General features: G+C 44.0%; 1 protein-coding gene across 6 annotated transcripts in view; it reads right to left on the bottom strand.

Annotated features, from left to right (window-relative positions):
* The window catches only part of DNAJC10 (DnaJ heat shock protein family (Hsp40) member C10), a 334589-nt gene that overhangs the window by 315591 nt on the left and 615 nt on the right, over positions 1–18383 (bottom strand). For 4 of the 6 annotated variants that reach the window (XR_003857398.1, XM_029605932.1, XM_029605931.1 and 1 more), the window contains exon 2: positions 3435–3822. Coding sequence is in view for 5 of the 6 variants with exons in the window: in XM_029605932.1 (XP_029461792.1) it covers positions 3435–3638 (204 nt within the window). In the remaining variant the exon portion in view is untranslated. Of the gene's footprint in view, positions 1–3434; positions 3823–4935; positions 4953–5071; positions 5112–18383 lie in introns of those variants that run through there. The other 2 variants (XM_029605933.1, XM_029605934.1) reach the window with 2 other exon arrangements.

Below are 18383 nucleotides of genomic sequence, written 5' to 3'. Positions count from 1 at the left end.
GTGTTCATCAACTGATGCAGTTGAGACATCACTGGATGCGAACTTCCGGTAGGAAAACTCTGTTCTGTCCCGTGACAAACCAGACCCCAAGATACTCCAGCGACTGGGATGGTTGAAGATTGCTCTTGGTCAGGTTCACCACCCAACTGAGCTCCTGCAATAAGGAGATCACCTTGTGTGTCACCAGGCGGCTCTCTTCCTGAGACTTGGCTCGAATCAGCCAGTCGTCCAAATACAGGTGCACCAGGATTCCTTCTTTTCACAAGGCTGCAGTTACTACCACCATAATCTTGGAAAAATGTTCTTGGAAGAGAGGTGGCTATACCAAAAGGCAGCACCCAAAACAGATAATGGTGCCCCCAACACCGCAAAGCGTAGAAAGCATTTGTGTTCCAATCGGATGGGAACATGAAGGTAAGCCTCTGATAGGTCCAAGGAGATCAGAAATTCCGACTGCATCACTATTATCACAGAGCGTAAGCTTTCCATTAAAAAGTTTTAAGTGACAGTTGACCCTCTTGAGATCCAAAGGAGCCCTCTTCTTGGGGACAACAAAATAAATGGAATATCACCTCATACTTTCTTGAAACATGGGCACCAGAACCACAGCCATCAGTCTGAGGAGCCTTTGAAGCTTGAACTCCACTGCCTGCTTCTTCTGTGAAGATTGGCAAGGGGACACCATGAACACGTCCCAAGGAATACTGCGAAATTTCAGTACATTCCCTTGGCATATCACCTCCAGGATCCACTGGTCTGACGTGATCTCGACCCACCTCCAATAAAACAGAGAGATGTCCCCCTATTTCTTGTTCTGGAAGGTGAGTTGGCAAATCTTCATTGGGAAGCGCAAGAAGGTCCACCACCAAGCCCATTCCTCTTTTGGGCTGTCAGCGACCAAAGGACCGAGACTTAAAGAAAGGCCCAGTCTGCTGAAAGGTCATCCCTCTGTAGGACGAAAATGCCTGGAACCCTGGAAACAACAAGGGGTGCAGTAGCTGTTTATTATCCTCTGGCAACAGAGGCACTGGGACTCTTCACACTTACTAGCTAGTTTCTCAAACTTGCTCCCAAACAAGAGCAAGCCCTTAAAAAGTATCTTGAAAAAATTGGATTTGGAAGCTGTGTCAACTAAACAATTTCGCAACCAGAGATGACGCCTGGCCTCTATCACTGAAGCCACTCCCTGGCCGAGGTCCGGACCAAATCACAGCCTGCATCTGTTGAAAAGGCGGCAGCAGGCTCCATAACTGCTCTGGAATTCCCTCCGGACTCAATCTCCTGAGAGAGAAGCAGACAAGATCTCGCCACTAGAGCGTAACAGGAGGCAATATGTAAATTCATTGCCACTGCCTCAAAGGCTTAAGAACAGCCTCAATCCTTTATAATTACATCCTTCAAGGCCACTCCTCCCTCTACGGGGATAGTCATCCGCTTAGAGATGGCACAGACTAGCCATCCACTTTGGGAAAACGGAAACGCTTTCACAGCTGGATCCAGGGGTATAGGACTTCCAATGTTGGACCTTTTAAAATTTACCTCTGGGGCATTCCATTCCAGATCAATCAATTCCTGAATGGCATCTATCACCGGGAAAAAATAAGAGGCTTTACGTAAGGAATAAAAAATGGGATTCTTCCTCAGTTCTGACAAAGCATCCAAACCAGGGACACTCAGCTATTTCAAGATCTGAGAATTCAGGGCCAGCAGTTCATCTCTATGAAAGAACCGCAACATGGTTTGATATGGTTCCAGCCCAGGAGGAATTTCACCATCTTTCAGGGAATCAGGATCAACCTCATCAGTGCCATCCAGATTCCAGTCGGGAACACCCACAGGGAGCAGAGGCGAGCCCTGGTTCTTAAGCATAGGACTGTAACATTCCGTTCAAGAAAAAGCAGCCAGGTCCAGACCAAACCCAAAAGGAACTGGAGCTGGTCCCAAAGAACCGTCCTTGCCAGCGGAGGAGCCAGTCAAGGGAGAACCAAGATCTGGCGTCCCCCCCAGACAAGGCCGTGACGATCCCATCATCAGAATGGGAAGAGCCAGGTTTTGCAAAAACAGAGGAAGTCAACCCTCCCTGAGCATGCCCAAAAACAGTGCGCACAACATGTGCACAGAGCAGACACACTGCTCACACCAACGACCTATAGAGGGCAGCAGAACATGCACAAGAGCGCACAAAAATGGCCACCGTGGCCTACCATGTGGCATGCAAGAAAAAAGCCTAAGTGCAGGGCCTAGACCACTGGGGACCGTTCAACCCACTAGGCTGCCCAGTTCCCCAACCCCAAAGGGAGCGGGAACAAATGTTGGCGCACCGAGAACGGAGGCCAGGGGAAGTCCTGAAACCCCACTAACTGTCTCTGATTCGGGGTAAAACTCTTTTTTTTAAACCTTACCTGAGCTCAGCACTTACTGGCTGAGTACAGACATGGTCTCCAGCTGAGGTGGGAGAGGGCATCTGCAGTCACTGCCATGCTCAGTCTCCTGCATCAACTGAACTAGCAGTTAACTTCACACTACCAGACAAAGGCATACCTCTGAGGGACCATGGAAATTGCCTCAGGAATTCTTAACTGGGGGAGGGACCTTTAGGTATCACCACAGGGAAGCGGGGCTCTCTTTTCCTGAATTTAGAATTTCGAAATTTCTCCTTCCAAAAGCTCAAAGTCTTTCCCATACGAAGTTGCACGTCCACCATCTGCTGGAGATGGAGAATACTGGCAGGCTGAGGTTACTGCAGGGCAATATATATATTCCTATATATATTCCTATGGGAATGGCTTTGAGCATTTGGAAGGAGAAATTTGAAATTCTAAATTCAGGAAAAGAGAGCCCCGCTTCCCTGTGATGATACCTAGAGATCCCTCCCCCAGTCTCCATCTGCTGGCAGGGGAGCATAAACCCACTGGTCCTGAGTTCATCTGTCTACACGCTAGGAAATGTACATTTTGAATCTAGTCACAAATATTTCACCACCACTTACCATAGAGACTTTTTTGACCCTGCAGTTTTGTCCTAATCCTTTTGTATTTCCAGATTAATAAGAATCCGAGCTGGGATCAGGTCCCATGAGCCTTCATTTGCAACCACCTAGGAATCTTTCCCCTATTTCATATCCTATTTAAGTCCAGCCATTGCAGTAATGGTCCTAGGCCATGCACCAGGGCTCCTTTTGGAATCCTACAATCATAGGTTCCGAATCCAGCCACATGGTGTCAACCCTTAAAAAATGACCATGACTCTTTCCTTCCTTCCCAGGAACTGTGAACACTGCCTCCACAGCATCCCCAGCCCCAGACAACCAGGGAACAGGAGACCTGGGCCTGAAGATTGAACCGAGGACCTTCCACATGGCAGTGTACAACATTTACCACCTGAGCCACCAGCTTAGCCTTATCACAGAGACTTCTGTTCCTGTTTTTACTTACTGGGTTTTTATCAGGGTGCATTTTCAGTGCCAGCTTCTTGAAGGCTTGTCTTATTTCCCTATTGCTTGCTTCTTTGGACACACCAAGTAAATCATAGTAGTTCTGATCAGCACAAACTAAAGCATTGAAACACATTAAAATTAAGAAAAATAAAGTTCTTTGATAAACTCCATTGCTAATTTCTTTGGAAAACCAGTGCTTCATTTTTTTTTTTTTTTTTAAATGACCACAGATTAAAAATTCAAGTAAGCTTCAGGAAGAGTAGCAAATACGGTTTTATGCATCCACAGGATTTGGGTACAGTAATATTCAGTTCATACTTCTCTTGACTTTGAGCATTGTGAGCTGCAACTTAGTTTCACAAAGCCTGTCTTGAAAAAGACACAACCTATGAAAGAAAGAAAGAAAGAAAGAAAGACAGCCAAGAGTTAAAATTTGCAGCTCACAAATTAGGAAGACAGATTTTATCACATGGAATCAGCAGCAACCTTGGAAAATTCTCAGAAATGTTAATAGTTTGTCCCTTCAGCTGCCTGCTAACAAAAATAAAAATAAAATAGATTAAACTTAGCATCTAAATTTTTGCAGTTTTTTCATTCATCTGGAATGAATGCTTGCTTGATTCACAAAACAGTATTGGTACCAAACATGCTTTATTCTCTACTCCCATGTTCTGTGAATTTTTTTTTCATAGCAGTATCCTCCTGCTTCTTTGGGCTTTCAAGCCAAATGAACTGGACTGTTAAGAATGAAAACTCATGGCCCTAACTACTCAATGAATTTTACCCTATTTTTATAGCTCAGACACTGCAACGACAGTCCTCAGCTAGGGACCATAAACTGCATCTCTCTCCAGATTCTGGATAACACGGGCCTTAAGACAGGCCACCAGTTCTCACCATTGAGTGATGGCTGACATTCTCTGCCCCAAGGGCTGTGAATGCTGTCTCTGCAGCATCCCCAACTTCTAGGGGGACTGAGGAGTGGTGTCTTTGCCCATAAACTGAATCTAGGTCTTTTGTGTGTCATAGAGTCACTGGGCTAGCCCATATTTTTAATCTTAATAGTACAAAAACAGGAAGAATTAACAGAGAAAATTCATACAAAGGATGGTTATATTTAGCACTCAAATACTTATCACTGATAAAAATAATTCTACCCATAGACAAATGAAATGAGACAGACTGAAAAGGCTGACAATGAAGCCATTAGAAAGTAGAGATGTGAGAAGCCTGCTGCAGGAAATTTCGTATTTCCCACGGTTTGGGCATTTTAAATCCAGGGGGACCCGAATTTCGAGTTAGCATGCACTAAACCCGAAAATGAATTTCTCTCGAAATTTTGGGAAAAACTCATTCGGGTTTCAGGCTCCCCGAATCAGGATGAATGCACATCCGTATTAGAAAGTGGTCAGGTATCTTACATACCATGAATCTGCTGGCTGACCATTTAGAAATAAAAACAATCAAGGCACAATATAAATAATAAAAGCCAAACCAACCTTTTTTCTTATGTGGAGAAATTAGTTTTTATTCCTGATAATTTATTTTCCTTGAGTCCAGCCAGACCAGTCCAGACGCATGGGTTATGCCTCCCAACCAGATGGAGAAAAAGATGAATAGTTTTGCTAATATCACCTTAATATATGCTCCGTGCTGATCTCAGTTTGCCAGTATTCTATGAAACAAGTTAAGATAAAGTTTTAATATACTGAACTTTCACTCACCTCCAAAGAAAAAAAAAAAGGGGCTACCAAAGGAGAAAAACAGAAACAAGAAACGAAACGGACATAAAACTATCAACATTTACAGGTTATCTTAACATCCAGCAAACCAACTAGTGCACACAAGCAGTTATTCTGAGAATGAATCAGGAGAATACTACACTTGGCAGAACAGGGAGGATTCTGGACTGGTCTGGCAGGACTCAAGGAAAGGAAATGATCAGGTAATAACGAATTTCTCCTTCTGCTTCATCCAGCCAAAATAAGCCTGATGCATGAGTTATACCCAAGTTAACCCACTTTTGGGTAGGACACTGGAGAGCCTCTTACATGCTTTTCTGTTCAAAGTAATCGCAGACCTACCTCTTCTACCACATACCGACACCTGATCCTGCCCCAGGGAATCACATATGCCACTGCTCTAGCACTGGCTGATAAGACCCTGAAGAATGGAAGAAAACTAAAAGGAGTGTCTTCCCTATCACTTTGGTTTCCAACCAATTAATAGACCACTTGGCTTCTTCCAGATTCCAAATGTCTTGAGGCACTATACAGTGAGCGCCCCAGGCTCAAAGATTAGCATCTGAGGTCACTATTAACCAAACGAGATACAAAATCCATTCCCATGATTAGGTTCTTACATACTAGCTACCAAAGCAAAACTCTCTTTGGTTTACATCAAAAGTCTCATGAAATACACGAGGAGGCCACTTTGAAAGTAAGTCCCTCAGTAAGGGTTTCATGTGCACCCTTTCCCAAGGCTCTAAATCCAAGGCAGCTGCCATGGAATTCAATAACTGAAGATAAATCCATACCATAGATCTTTGAATCCTCAAACCACGCGCTTGGTTCTACAACTTTTAGATCTTTAGGTCTGTCAACTACACTCAGTCTTCCGTGGTGTCGAACTGAACCCCTCGGTACTCCAAGGATCAAGCAGGAAGCAAGATGCAGTTGTCGAAACTGGAAACCCAACCTAGATCCTGCAAAAACTGCATTCTGGCTGTCGCTGATTTGCTTTCCTAGGCCAGATTTGGTCAGATTCACAAATCACCCAGACATGGATGCACTAAAATACCTTCTCTGCGCAGGGCTACCACCACAATCAACATCTTGGAAAAAGCTTGGAGCCGTGGCCAACCCAAAAGGAAAAGCCTGACAACAAATGTGCCCCACACCCCCATCATTGCAAGGAAAAATATTTGATGTCCTTTTATCTGGATAGGCAGATACACTTCAGTCAGAACTAACAACATAAGGAATTATCTTTGTTGCACTATTATAGCCAACCTCTGTATCTCCATTCTGAAGTGGAACATCTTCACAGCCTTGAGCTGCTTCAGGTCCAGAATAGGGCAAAAAGGTACCCCCCTTTTTGGTACCACAAAACAAATTGAGAACTGACCCTTACCCCATAGAGATTATGAGGCCAGAACCACTGCCTCTACTTGCAGAAGCCACAAAACCATTACCTGTACAGCTTCCCCTTATGAACTGATCAACAAGAGAAAGCCATAGAGCACCTGAAAAAAGGATGGAAAAACTCCAGAATGTAGCCATCCCTGATGACTCCTAAAACCCAAATGATCTTAAGTAATGTGGATCCACTCCTAGGAGCCAACTTTTGAAAAAAAGCTGGGGGTGCTGAACATAACACAAATTACAGTGCCCCCATCAAAAAAGAAAAAACAGAACACAGAGGGTCATGATTGTGACTGGCCAGCCTATATTTAAATGTCCAGAAAAGAGCAGGTAATGTGGACATGGGGAAGATTCATGTGACCAAAACAAAAGCAAGGAAAGCACAAGTCCCACCAGTCATTCTTCTCAACCACAGCTCATTCTCACCAGTCTCCTCTCTCCTGTTCTATTCCCCCCCAAAAGTATCCATTTCCTCACCTGTGTCCAGCCTCTCTCTATCCCTCTCTTTCTCTCATTCTATTTCCTTTTCCTCCATATTTTCCCCCTCCCCTCCTTTCTGCATTCTTAATTCTCCCCCTCCTCCATGGACATACCTCATATTTTATATTTAGGTGAAGGGGGTTTAATACTTCTTTTCCAGCTCCATGCCCTATATACCCTTAGGCACCCCACTTCCCACTGACCAGTCCTCCTCTGTTCCCCTATTAAGAACACAAGAACATGCCATACTGGGTCAGACCAAGGGTCCATCAAGCCCAGCATCCTGTTTCCAACAGTGGCCAATCCAGGCCATAAGAACCTGGCAAGTACCCAAAAACTAAGTCTATTCCATGTAACTGTTGCTAGTAATAGTAGAGGCTATTTTCTAAGCAACTTAATTAATAGCAGGTAATTGACTTCTCCTCCAAGAACTTATCCAATCCTTTTTTAAACACAGCTACACTAACTGCACTAACCACATCCTCTTGCAACAAATTCCAGAGTTTAATTGTGCGTTGAGTGAAAAAGAACTTTTTCAGATTAGTTTTAAACGTGCCACATGCTAACTTCATGGAGTGCCCCCTAGTCTATTATCCAAAAGAGTAAATAACTGATTCACATTTACCCGTTCTAGACCTCTCATGATTTTAAACACCTCTATCATATCCCCCCTCAGTCATCTCTACTCCAAACTGAAAAGTCCTAACCTCTTTAGTCTTTCCTCATAGGAGAGCTGTTCCATTCCCTTTATCATTTTGGTCGCCCTTCCCTGAACCTTCTCCATCGCAACTATATCTTTTTTGAGATGCGGCGACCAGACTTGTACACAGTATTCAAAGTGCAGTCTCACCATGTAGCGATACAGAGGTACTAGGACATTTTCCGTTTTATTCACCATTCCCTTTCTAATAATTCTCAACATTCTGTTTGCTTTTCTGACCCGCCGCAGCACACTGAACTGATGATTTCAATGTGTTATCCACTATGACGCCTAGATCTCTTTCTTGGGTGGTAGCTCCTAATATGGAACCTGACATAATGTAACAATAGCATGGGTTATTTTTCCCTATATGCATCACCTTGCACTTATCCACATCAAATTTCATCTGCCATTTGGATGCCCAATTTTCCAGTCTCACAAGGTCTTCCTGCAATTTATCACAATCTGCTTGTGATTTAACTACTCTGAACAATTTTGTGTCATCTGCAAATTTGATTACCTCACGTCGTATTTCTTTCCATTTCTTCTTCCCATCCCTCCACCCTCCAAAAGGTCCCTCCTACCCATCTTTAACCTGTTGCCCTCTTCTGCAGGCTTGGTTCACCCACCCCTTCAGCAATTTCTACACCTCATCAGCATATTAGACTTAGGCAGGCTCCTTCATCATTCAGTTCCTGATTCTCCCTCCTCCACAGGCTTGGATCACTTCCCTGATGCGCACATCCTTCGTCCAGGCACCTTTTTTTTCTGGAACCGCTTCTGCCTCCCCACTCCTGTAGCACTTCTCTGGGCATTCACAGATTCTGGGTGAGAACCAGTACCATGCCTGCAGAGTCCAAATAAGATCTCCACCACTTACATGCCCTAGCAGCTCAGCAGTCAATTATCTCTCTAACTCCAGGGTCTATAGCTGTATGTGGTATTTCCATCTCTCAATTTGTAAACTCCAGAGATAACTGTTGTCTCCAGTGGGATATAAAAAGGAAATATTGTATTTATTTTTGTGAACAAGGGGAACAATGTTCACTTCAATTCAAACCCTGACCAAAGTCCTTCTCAATAATGGAGCTGTCCATTTTTAAGAGCGAGTTTTTCAGCCTATGATTTTGCATGCCATCACAACCACCTCCCCCCTTCCTATCCTTCCAGTAAAATCTTTTATTTACCTTGGTGACAGAATGCTGGAAGAAAAGGGCAGATAACACCGGCCCCTATCCATGACCCTGCCCAGCTAGCAAAGAAATCTTCACTAAATTTTGAATAAACAATTTTCCATCTATTTTCTCTCTCTGCTTGCACTTAGCTTTTTGTTTCCTCTCTGCTTTCTCATTTGTTTTTCTTTTAAAGTTTATTTTTTGGCCTTCCTCATTTATTTTTCTTCCATGTGCATCTCTATCTCCCAGCTGTCTCTCAATAACTCATCTTGTCTCACCTCCTCCTAATACCTCCATCTCTCTGCTCACTTCTTGCCTCTTCCCTCCATCATGATCCCGCTCTTCTGACAGCCCTTCTCTTGTTTTACCTCCTCTATCAGCTGGCCTTCCTCTTTGTCCATATAGCTCCTTTCCCAGTCCTCTTCACCTCTCTATCGAATTCCTTTCACCTAACCACTCATCCCAGACCCTCTTTTTACAGTCCACGGCCTCTTTCCCAGCTTGTACCTACTTTTCCCTTCTCATAGCTCATTTCCCCTCTCTAAGCCCTATCTACTACTCTCTAAGCCCCTCACAATCTGTCTACTTCTCTCCTAGATATCCTCTCCCAGTTCCTCTTCCCCTCTCCCTAGGAGAATTCCTTCTTTCAATTCCTCTCCCAGACCCTCACAGCAGTATTCTCTCTCCCAGCCAGTATCCCTTTTTACTATCAATCTTCCCATCTCCCAACAGTTGTCTTAGTCCCTCTATCAGAATCCATCCCCATCTTCTATGTACCTCAGGAAGCCTGTCTTTCCTACACTTCTGTTGCTCTCTGCTATTTGTCATATATTCCACAGCTAGCCATAGGCTGCAATGGGAGGTGGGAATAGCAGTAAGAAAACAGGACTTCATACTTGCCTTCCCCTGCAGCATGGAGATCTCAGCTCTTAATTTACCAGAGTGCAGGAGACAATATTGGGGATGCTCAAACACTCACACAGCTGGCACCCATGGACCCACTTCCAGCAAAATGCACATATCCTCCTGCCTGGCCTATCGAAGAGTGGTCTCCCCCCTTTATTGGAAGGTCCAGAGATCTTCCAGACTACCGAGATGTGATCTGTACCTCCCTTCTTAGAGTTTCAAAAAGAACAGAATTACCAAAGGATCTAGACCGCTTGCCATGCTCCAACCTCCCTGGTATTGCATACTTGTAATCCCTAAAGTGGCTCCAAGCCAGAGATTGTCTTGACATCTGCTAAGGCTTGTCTTCAGGGCAATATGAGGACTTTTGAATGCCCTCTCCTCCATCATGCTTTAACCAGCTTGTCTAAACTTTTTCCAAAAAGAAGATTTCCCTACAAGGAACATATGGGTACACTTTGCCTTGGTAACTGAAAATTCTAACCAGTAATGTACCCACAGCAAACAATGGGCAGCTACAAAAGGAAGCCATACTCCTAGCCAAAGCCTGGACCAATTCATATAAGACGTCCACCAAAAGGATGCCCCCTGTGCCATCTGAGCTACATCCTCCAGAATCATCCCACCACACTCAAAATAATTTGCCCATATGTGTTGAGACAAATGCAGTCCTACCCTAGCAACAATACTGCTGCAGACAGCAGCCTACAGCATCAAACCAGCAACTTTAAAAGCCCAATTAAGCACAGCCTCTATCTTACTGTCCTTAGCACCCTGGAGAAGGACCATCTCTAAACAACAAGAAACTGGAGGGAAGGGGAATAGATGAAAATCCTTTTACAGTAGAAAATGTGTGGGAAGAACTAAAGAACCTGAAAGTGGACAAAGCCATGGGGCCTGATGGGATTCATCCAAGGATATTGAGGGAGCTCAGAGATGTTCTGGCAGGTCCGCTGTGTGACCTGTTCAATAGATCCCTAGAAACGGGAGTGGTGCCGAGTGATTGGAGAAGAGCGGTGGTGGTCCCGCTTCACAAGAGTGGGAACAGGGAAGAGGCAGGCAACTACAGACCGGTTAGCCTCACTTCGGTGGTGGGAAAAGTAATGGAGTCACTGCTGAAAGAGAGAATAGTCAACTATCTACAGTCTGGAGAATTGATGGACCAGAGGCAGCATGGATTCACCAGGGGGAAGATCCTGTCAGACAAATTTGATTGACTTTTTTGACTGGGTAACCAAGGAATTGGATCAAGGAAGAGCACTAGATGTCATCTACTTGGATTTCAGCAAAGCTTTTGATACGGTTCCGCACAGGAGACTGGTGAATAAAACGAGAAGCTTGGGAGTGAGTGCCGATGTGGTGACCTGGATTGCAAATTGGTTGACGGACAGAAAGCAATGTGTGATGGTAAATGGAGCCTTCTCTGAAGAGAGAGCGGTTTTAAGTGGTGTGCCGCAAGGATCGGTGTTGGGACCTGTCCTGTTCAATATCTTTGTGAGCGACATTGCGGACGGGATAGAAGGTAAGGTTTGTCTTTTTGCGGATGACACTAAGATCTGCAACAGAGTGGACACGCCGGAAGGAGTGGAGAGAATGAGACGGGATCTAAGGAAACTGGAAGAGTGGTCGAAGATATGGCAGCTGAGATTCAATGCCAAGAAGTGCAAAGTCATGCATATGGGGAGTGGAAATCCGAATGAACTGTACTCGATGGGGGGGGAAAGGCTGATGAGCACGGAGCAGGAGAGGGACCTTGGGGTGATAGTGTCTAATGATGTGAAGACAGCGAAACAATGCGACAAGGCGATAGCAAAAGCCAGAAGAATGCTGGGCTGCATAGAGAGAGGAATATCGAGTAAGAAAAGGGAAGTGATTATTCCCTTGTACAGGTCCTTGGTGAGGCCTCACCTGGAGTACTGTGTTCAGTTCTGGAGACCGTATCTACAAAAAGACAAAGACAAGATGGAAGCGGTACAGAGAAGGGCGACCAGGAAGGTGGAGGATCTTCATAGGATGACGTACGAGGAGAGATTGAAGAATCTAAATATGTACACCCTGGAGGAGAGGAGGAGCAGAGGTGATATGATACAGACTTTCAGATACTTGAAAGGTTTTAATGATCCAAAAACAACGACAAACCTCTTCCGTAGGAAAATAATCAGCAGAACCAGGGGTCACGATTTGAGGCTCCAGGGAGGAAGATTCAGAACCAATGTCAGGAAGTATTTCTTCACGGAGAGGGTGGTGGATGCCTGGAATGCCCTTCCGGAGGAAGTGGTGAAGACCAGAACTGTGAAAGACTTCAAAGGGGCGTGGGATAAACACTGCGGATCCATAAAGTCAAGAGGCCACCAATGAAGAGTGGGTGACTCGCCAGAATGATGGCTATTGACACAATACCCTTACTAAATAAACATACACATGCTTACTGTGACTCATACATCGCTCTAAGCTTCAACAGCAAGAGGTAATGGAAAAAAGGATTTGCACTCATAAAGAGGGGAGTAGCTGGCTTGTTACGGCGGTTACTACCCCAAACCAAATATGCCTGATACTTCACTTTCAATGCATATACAGCATAGCTCTCTGCTTCAATGACAGGGGAGAAGAATAACTGATACTTCACACATCCAGCAGAGCTCTCTGCTACAACGGCAAAGGAGAAGAAAAAGGGTTCGCACTCAAAACGCGGGGAGTAGCTGGCTTGTTACGGCGGTTACTACCCCAAACCAAATGTGCCTGATACTTCACTTTCCATGCATATCCAGCATGGTTCTCTCCTGCATCGGCATGGGAGAAAGACTGATACATCACGCATTTCCAGCATAGCTCTCTGCTTCAAGGGCAGGGGGAAAAAAAAACCAAAAAAAAAAAAAACCTGATGCTTCACACATATCCTGCATAGCTTCAACGACAGGGGTGAAGAAAAAAAAGGATTCGCAATCACAAAGCGAGGAGTAGCTGGCTTGTTACGGCGGTTACTACCCCAACCAAATGTGCCTGATACTTCACTTTCAATGCATATCCAGCATGGCTCTCTGCTTCTACAGCAGGGGAGAAGAAAAAAAACAAAACCCAACAAGAGCTGTACAACATAGTCTAGGTAAAACAAATAAGCATGGGTGTAGCTTGCTTATCGCGGCGGTTACTGCCCCTACTACCCCTAACTAATCAAGCTAGATATTTCACTTGCATGCAGCTCCATCACTGCTCTCTACATTAATGGTGGGGGTGGAAGGGGAATAGAACAAGGAGCTAAGAGTAACAGATAAGAATGAGAGAAAAAAATGTGTGAGGCTTGCTGGGCAGACTGGATGGGCCATTCGGTCTTCTTCTGCCGTCATTTCTATGTTTCTATGTTTCTATAAGAGCAGAGCCCCCTTCCATAGGAATAGTGATCCTCCTAATGACAGCACAAATTAATTCAGCCAGTTGAGGAAATTCTAGCTTTTCCCTTTCCTGAGCCAGGAGGGGATACAGCCTTGCCATAGTGTTCTCAGATTTAAAATGTAACTCTGGGGTATCCCTTTAGACAGAGATTAAATTATCTATGCCACTGAAACACTCTGAATAGTTTCCTTAAAATTGAAATTATAGTGTCTTCTGAGTTAACAGATTCATATCCTCCTCTTTTTTTTTTTTTTTGCTATGCCCAGCATTCTTACGGACTGTGAAACAATAGGAAAAAGCTCCTCGTCATGGCACAACCAAACCATAGCTAAATTATCCTCTTCCCTAAGGGAACATTCTTCCTCCAGCTCTCCCTCTCTGCCATCTTTCCAATCCTCCTCCACTCTGGATTCCCGAAGAGAAACTTGGATTTGCACTCTGCCCTACAGAAACGGGCCTGATACAAATACTTCACAAACTCTGTGGGAATACAGACCCAGGAAGAGGAAGGAATATCTCCACTTGAAGAAATGGGAGCCATGGATCAGACAATTGCAACGTCTGAGACTGCCGGAACCAGCGCAGTAGGCCCCTACTCTGAGCTACTCTCTTCCCAAGGTTTCAATATGACTACTGTCCCCGCCATGGCAGTAAGCATGCCGGCAGGTACTGCCTACAGATGACCCTGTTAACGCGACTCTCCCAGAGCAGAATACTCTGCATGCTGCCCTCTCTCCCCCACAAGATTTACAGAGTATCCCCTCCCAGGGCCTGACAGTGAGATTCACATACACTACAAACTACCGAGCGCTTCCTGTGCTCCTAAAGAGACACCACTGCTTCCTCTCAGTGGCAAAGCAAGGGTCTCTGGTGCCCAGGGGGCCCAATATGCTTGTGTTGCCTCCCTTGCTTTCTCCCTCCCCATCATCTTCCTTGTAGAAATGCTTATGGTCACAGAAACAGACATTTCAAATTTCCTCTTCTTGCCTTCTTCCTGCATGTGGCTGAAAAGAAAAATAGAAAGAGATCCCCAGGTGCCCCCTACAGCCTGGTGGCTTTCAACCCTTCCTCCTTACTACGCCACTACTTCCCCCTTTACCTCTTCTGCCTCAGCCCACAGTCAGCAAACCATTCTGCCCCCACCTTTTTCTTTCAGCTTTCACAATCAGGAAGCAAGCAGGAGAAGGGATAACAAAATAAAGAGGGTCATCTTTAGTCTTTTTTTATTTTATTTAAATGGGAGGAGAGACTGAAGAAAAGGAGAGGAGCAGGGGCCTTCCAACAATTGGAAGGCCCCTGCTCCACTGGCTGTGCTCAACCAAGGGAGAGAGTCCAACACTTTCACCTCAGGTGCTGCCGTCCAAATTTCTATTTTCTTCAATAGGCCTCAACTCACAACATGGGATGCATGCCTACCATCTGCTGGAGAAAGAGAATACTAGCATAGGAGTCTATACAGCGTGAAGCTAGCAAGCCTGTATCCATCTGGACTAGTCTGACTGGATGAAAATGAAATAGGCTATATGTAGATAATGTAGCATTTTATAAGTGACTGGCAATTTTACTGGGTCGGATAAGCTAGTACTTGTCACCAAGGGTTGCAGCCCCACTGAAATGGGAAAAACCAGGCAAGTGAAAAAAACTATTTCAGTCCTTGTTCATAGCACCTGGGCTCAGCAGCCCATAAATGCCAGTATGTGTCTACCTGCAGTATGACCAGCAAGTATATCCTACATCCTATTTTCTTTTACGGGGCCTTTAATATGCATTACCAGTAGAATTGGGGGGAGGAAAGCAGATTATGTACAATTTAGAAAGAAGTTGAACGTAATTTTTTCAGGCACTTTTTTTTAATGCAGTGAAATAAAACATAAAATCAGTATTTATGCAGTAACTGTTTGCTCTGTTTGCTCTCTTGTTGAATTTATATTTTACTGTGATATGCATGGATCAATTTTCTTGGAAGCTAGAAAAATACTCACGTACAGCTTCTGAACTAAAATGCAAACAATGGCTTCCAATATTCTATATTCATCTTAGGAAAAAACATGAAATTGGTGCACATCTTTGAATTTAAAAAATGTTCTCTCATCTCTACATACCTATAATTGAATGCTCTTATACTTACTACCTTTTATATCTATGATGAATTACTGTTACTTTGTGTTCTATGTTTATCAATTAATGACTTTTGTTTTTATGCGGACCTAAAACTTCTTGTTGAGAATATGTTTATAAATCAAGAGGATCTCACTAGGTTATATAATATACGATACAGTATTTCAGCAGAGAATGGGGGGGGGGGCATTAAGATACATTTAGGTGGCAATCTCAAATAACCCAGGTTATTTGCGATGTATATGGATACTTTGCAATGTATGCAAGCTAAATTTTCAAAGGAAAAGCACATGCATGATTTCCTTTTGAAAATGACAAGTGCAAAGTGTATGCATTAAAACTGTTAGTGTACTTTGCACCTGCCATTTCTGCAAATGCTACTCCTGGGGGAATTCTGCACACAAAAACTTAAAATTCTGCAAACTTTATATTGGTCAAAATAACACAATTTACATGAAAGTCTAAGTAATTACATTTTAAATTAATACAGAAAAACGTTATTACTTAGAGAGTCAGAATTTTAAATATTTTGAGCAGAATTTCCCTAGAAATTCACTGTAAGAGGGTCCTTTACACTGACTCTCCCTACTCCCCTGGCCACTTTGCCCTCTCAGGCCCCAACTCTTCCACCTGCCAGTATCTCTCCCCTCCACCTCTTGGCTCAACCCCTTCCACTATCACTAGTGCCAGAGTTTGATCCCCTTTCTCAGTACTGCCCCTCACACGGGCTCCCACTCTCACACACATGCTCCCTCTCTTTAGTACACAAACACATCCCCTCATACAGGCTCCCTCACTCTCTCGCGCACACACACATCCCATCATACAGGATCCCTCTCTCTTCTGGCATACACACCCACACAAGCTCCCTTTCTCTCATACATACATCCTCACACAGGCTACCTATGTCTCTCTTTCATGCACCCCTTCACACAGGCTCTGTCTCACACATACACAATCCCTTCACAATCTCCTCATATAGGCTCCTTCTGGCACCCACACTCAACCATCCCCCCCCCCCCCCTTGCTCTGCTTTCTCTCTCTCACCCCCCTCTCCCTCTTTTCTACACACATACATTCACTTTCACTGGGACCTTCATCCTTGTTGCGAGCAGAGCACACTCTGTTCGCGAAACACGGGAGCCTTCATTTTCACGGTGAATGGCATGCATCCCACAGCACCGGGGGCCTTCATTTTCGCAGTGAATGGCGTGCCGGGCCTGCATCTTCGCGCTCTCCATTTGCAGTGTGCTAAGGTCTCCTCTGCCAAATTCTGCGAAGAAAATGGCAATTCTGCACAAGGGGGAATTCTTGTACAATTTCTGCAGTAGCGCAGAACTCCTGCAGGACTAAAATGCCCGAGAGGTGATAAACAGTGTATGTCATATGTGTACTGTTTTACCACCCTACGCTATACATGCCCAAAAGAATGCCTCTTCAGCCTGGCTAAAAGTACACACACTGTGTAAGCCGGCACACACTTTTAGCTAGTCAGAGGATAAGCTTTAAGCTAAATCAATTTACCTGGGTAAATGGCTTTGAAAATTGCTCTCTTATGTTTTGGCAATAATTGTCTGTCCATCTCCCTATGTTCTCTCCATCTGGATTCCTTTATTATCCAAGTGGATAACTCTGAAGTTAGCATGAATCTAGTATTTTCTTTAATGCTTTTAGTACCTGAAGCTATAGTAGCCAGAAGAATCTATAATATCATCCCATTTTTTGTATAATTTTGGTACACAGTATTCAGATATTGTAAATATCAGTTCTGTTATGGTTCAGTTAGATTGTAAATTTAAAGCAAAATCATGAGCAACCGTGTGACCAAAAGTTATATTAATGATGAGCATTTATCATAGGAAAATCCTCTGAAAGGAAGACAAGTTTTTTTAAAAGCCTTTGTTTGAATTAAAACAGATATAGGGGTTTGTTAGGGTAAAGAAAACTCGATTTGAATATTCCCCTTCCTAGCACTGTCCCGTTACATTTTTTCTGGGTAACTTTAACCAGGTTGGTTTAGTAGAATACTTACCTGCGTAAATTCATTTATTTGATTTCTATTCGGCCTTTCAAGTACTAGCAGATTACATTCAGGTAAAAGGTCTTACAATTTAAGCATTTTTCCCCATAGACACAAAATGGAAGAAAACCTTCGGAAAGTTAAGCCGCTAAATTTGTGCTAGAGCCAACAGTGTAACGTGACTTGCCCAAGGTCACAAGAAAAGGCAGAAGATTTGAAGTCTGGCTTCTCTGCCTGATGTCCTAACCACTAGGTTACTCATAAGAACATAAGAAATTGCCATGCTGAGTCAGACCAAGGGACCATCAAGCCCAGCATCCTGTTTCCAACAGAGGCCAAACCAGGCCACAAGAACCTGGCAATTATCCAAACACTAAGAAGATCCCATGCTACTGATGCAATTAATAGCAGTGACTATTCCCTAAATAAACTTGATTAATAGCCATTAATGGACTTCTCCTCCAAGAACTTATCCAAACCTTTTTTGAACCCAGCTACACTAACTGCACTAACCACATCCTCTGGCAACAAATTCCAGAGCTTTATTGTGCGTAGAGTGAAAAAGAATTTTCTCTGATTAGTCTTAAATGTGCTACTTGCTAACTTCATGGAATGCCCCCTAGTCCTTTCATTATTCGAAAGTGTAAATAACTGAGTCACATCTACTCGTTCAACATCTCTCATGATTTTAAACACCTCTATCATATCCCCCCTCAGCCGTCTCTTCTCCAAGCTGAGCAGCCCTAACCTCTTCAGCCTTTCCTCATAGGGGAGCTGTTCCATCCCCTTTATCATTTTGGTTGCCCTTCTCTGTACCTTCTCCATCGCACCTATATCTTTTTTGAGGTGCGGCGACCAGACTTGTACTCCAATTCTGAAAACATTCCTACTCACCAGCTCGCTAAATGCTAAGATGCTATTTTTTTTTTCAGGTATCCCACTATTACACCTGTTAATAATCCAAAGCAGGCTGCAAAGCCATCTAAGATCCTCTAACTTTATACTACAAGGTCCA

The sequence above is a fragment of the Rhinatrema bivittatum genome, chromosome 6 (genome assembly GCF_901001135.1).
Source record: "Rhinatrema bivittatum chromosome 6, aRhiBiv1.1, whole genome shotgun sequence".
NCBI classification, from domain to species: Eukaryota; Metazoa; Chordata; class Amphibia; order Gymnophiona; family Rhinatrematidae; genus Rhinatrema; species Rhinatrema bivittatum.
Note: the sequence above shows the minus strand (reverse complement) of the source record. Positions and strands in the feature narration are given on the sequence as shown.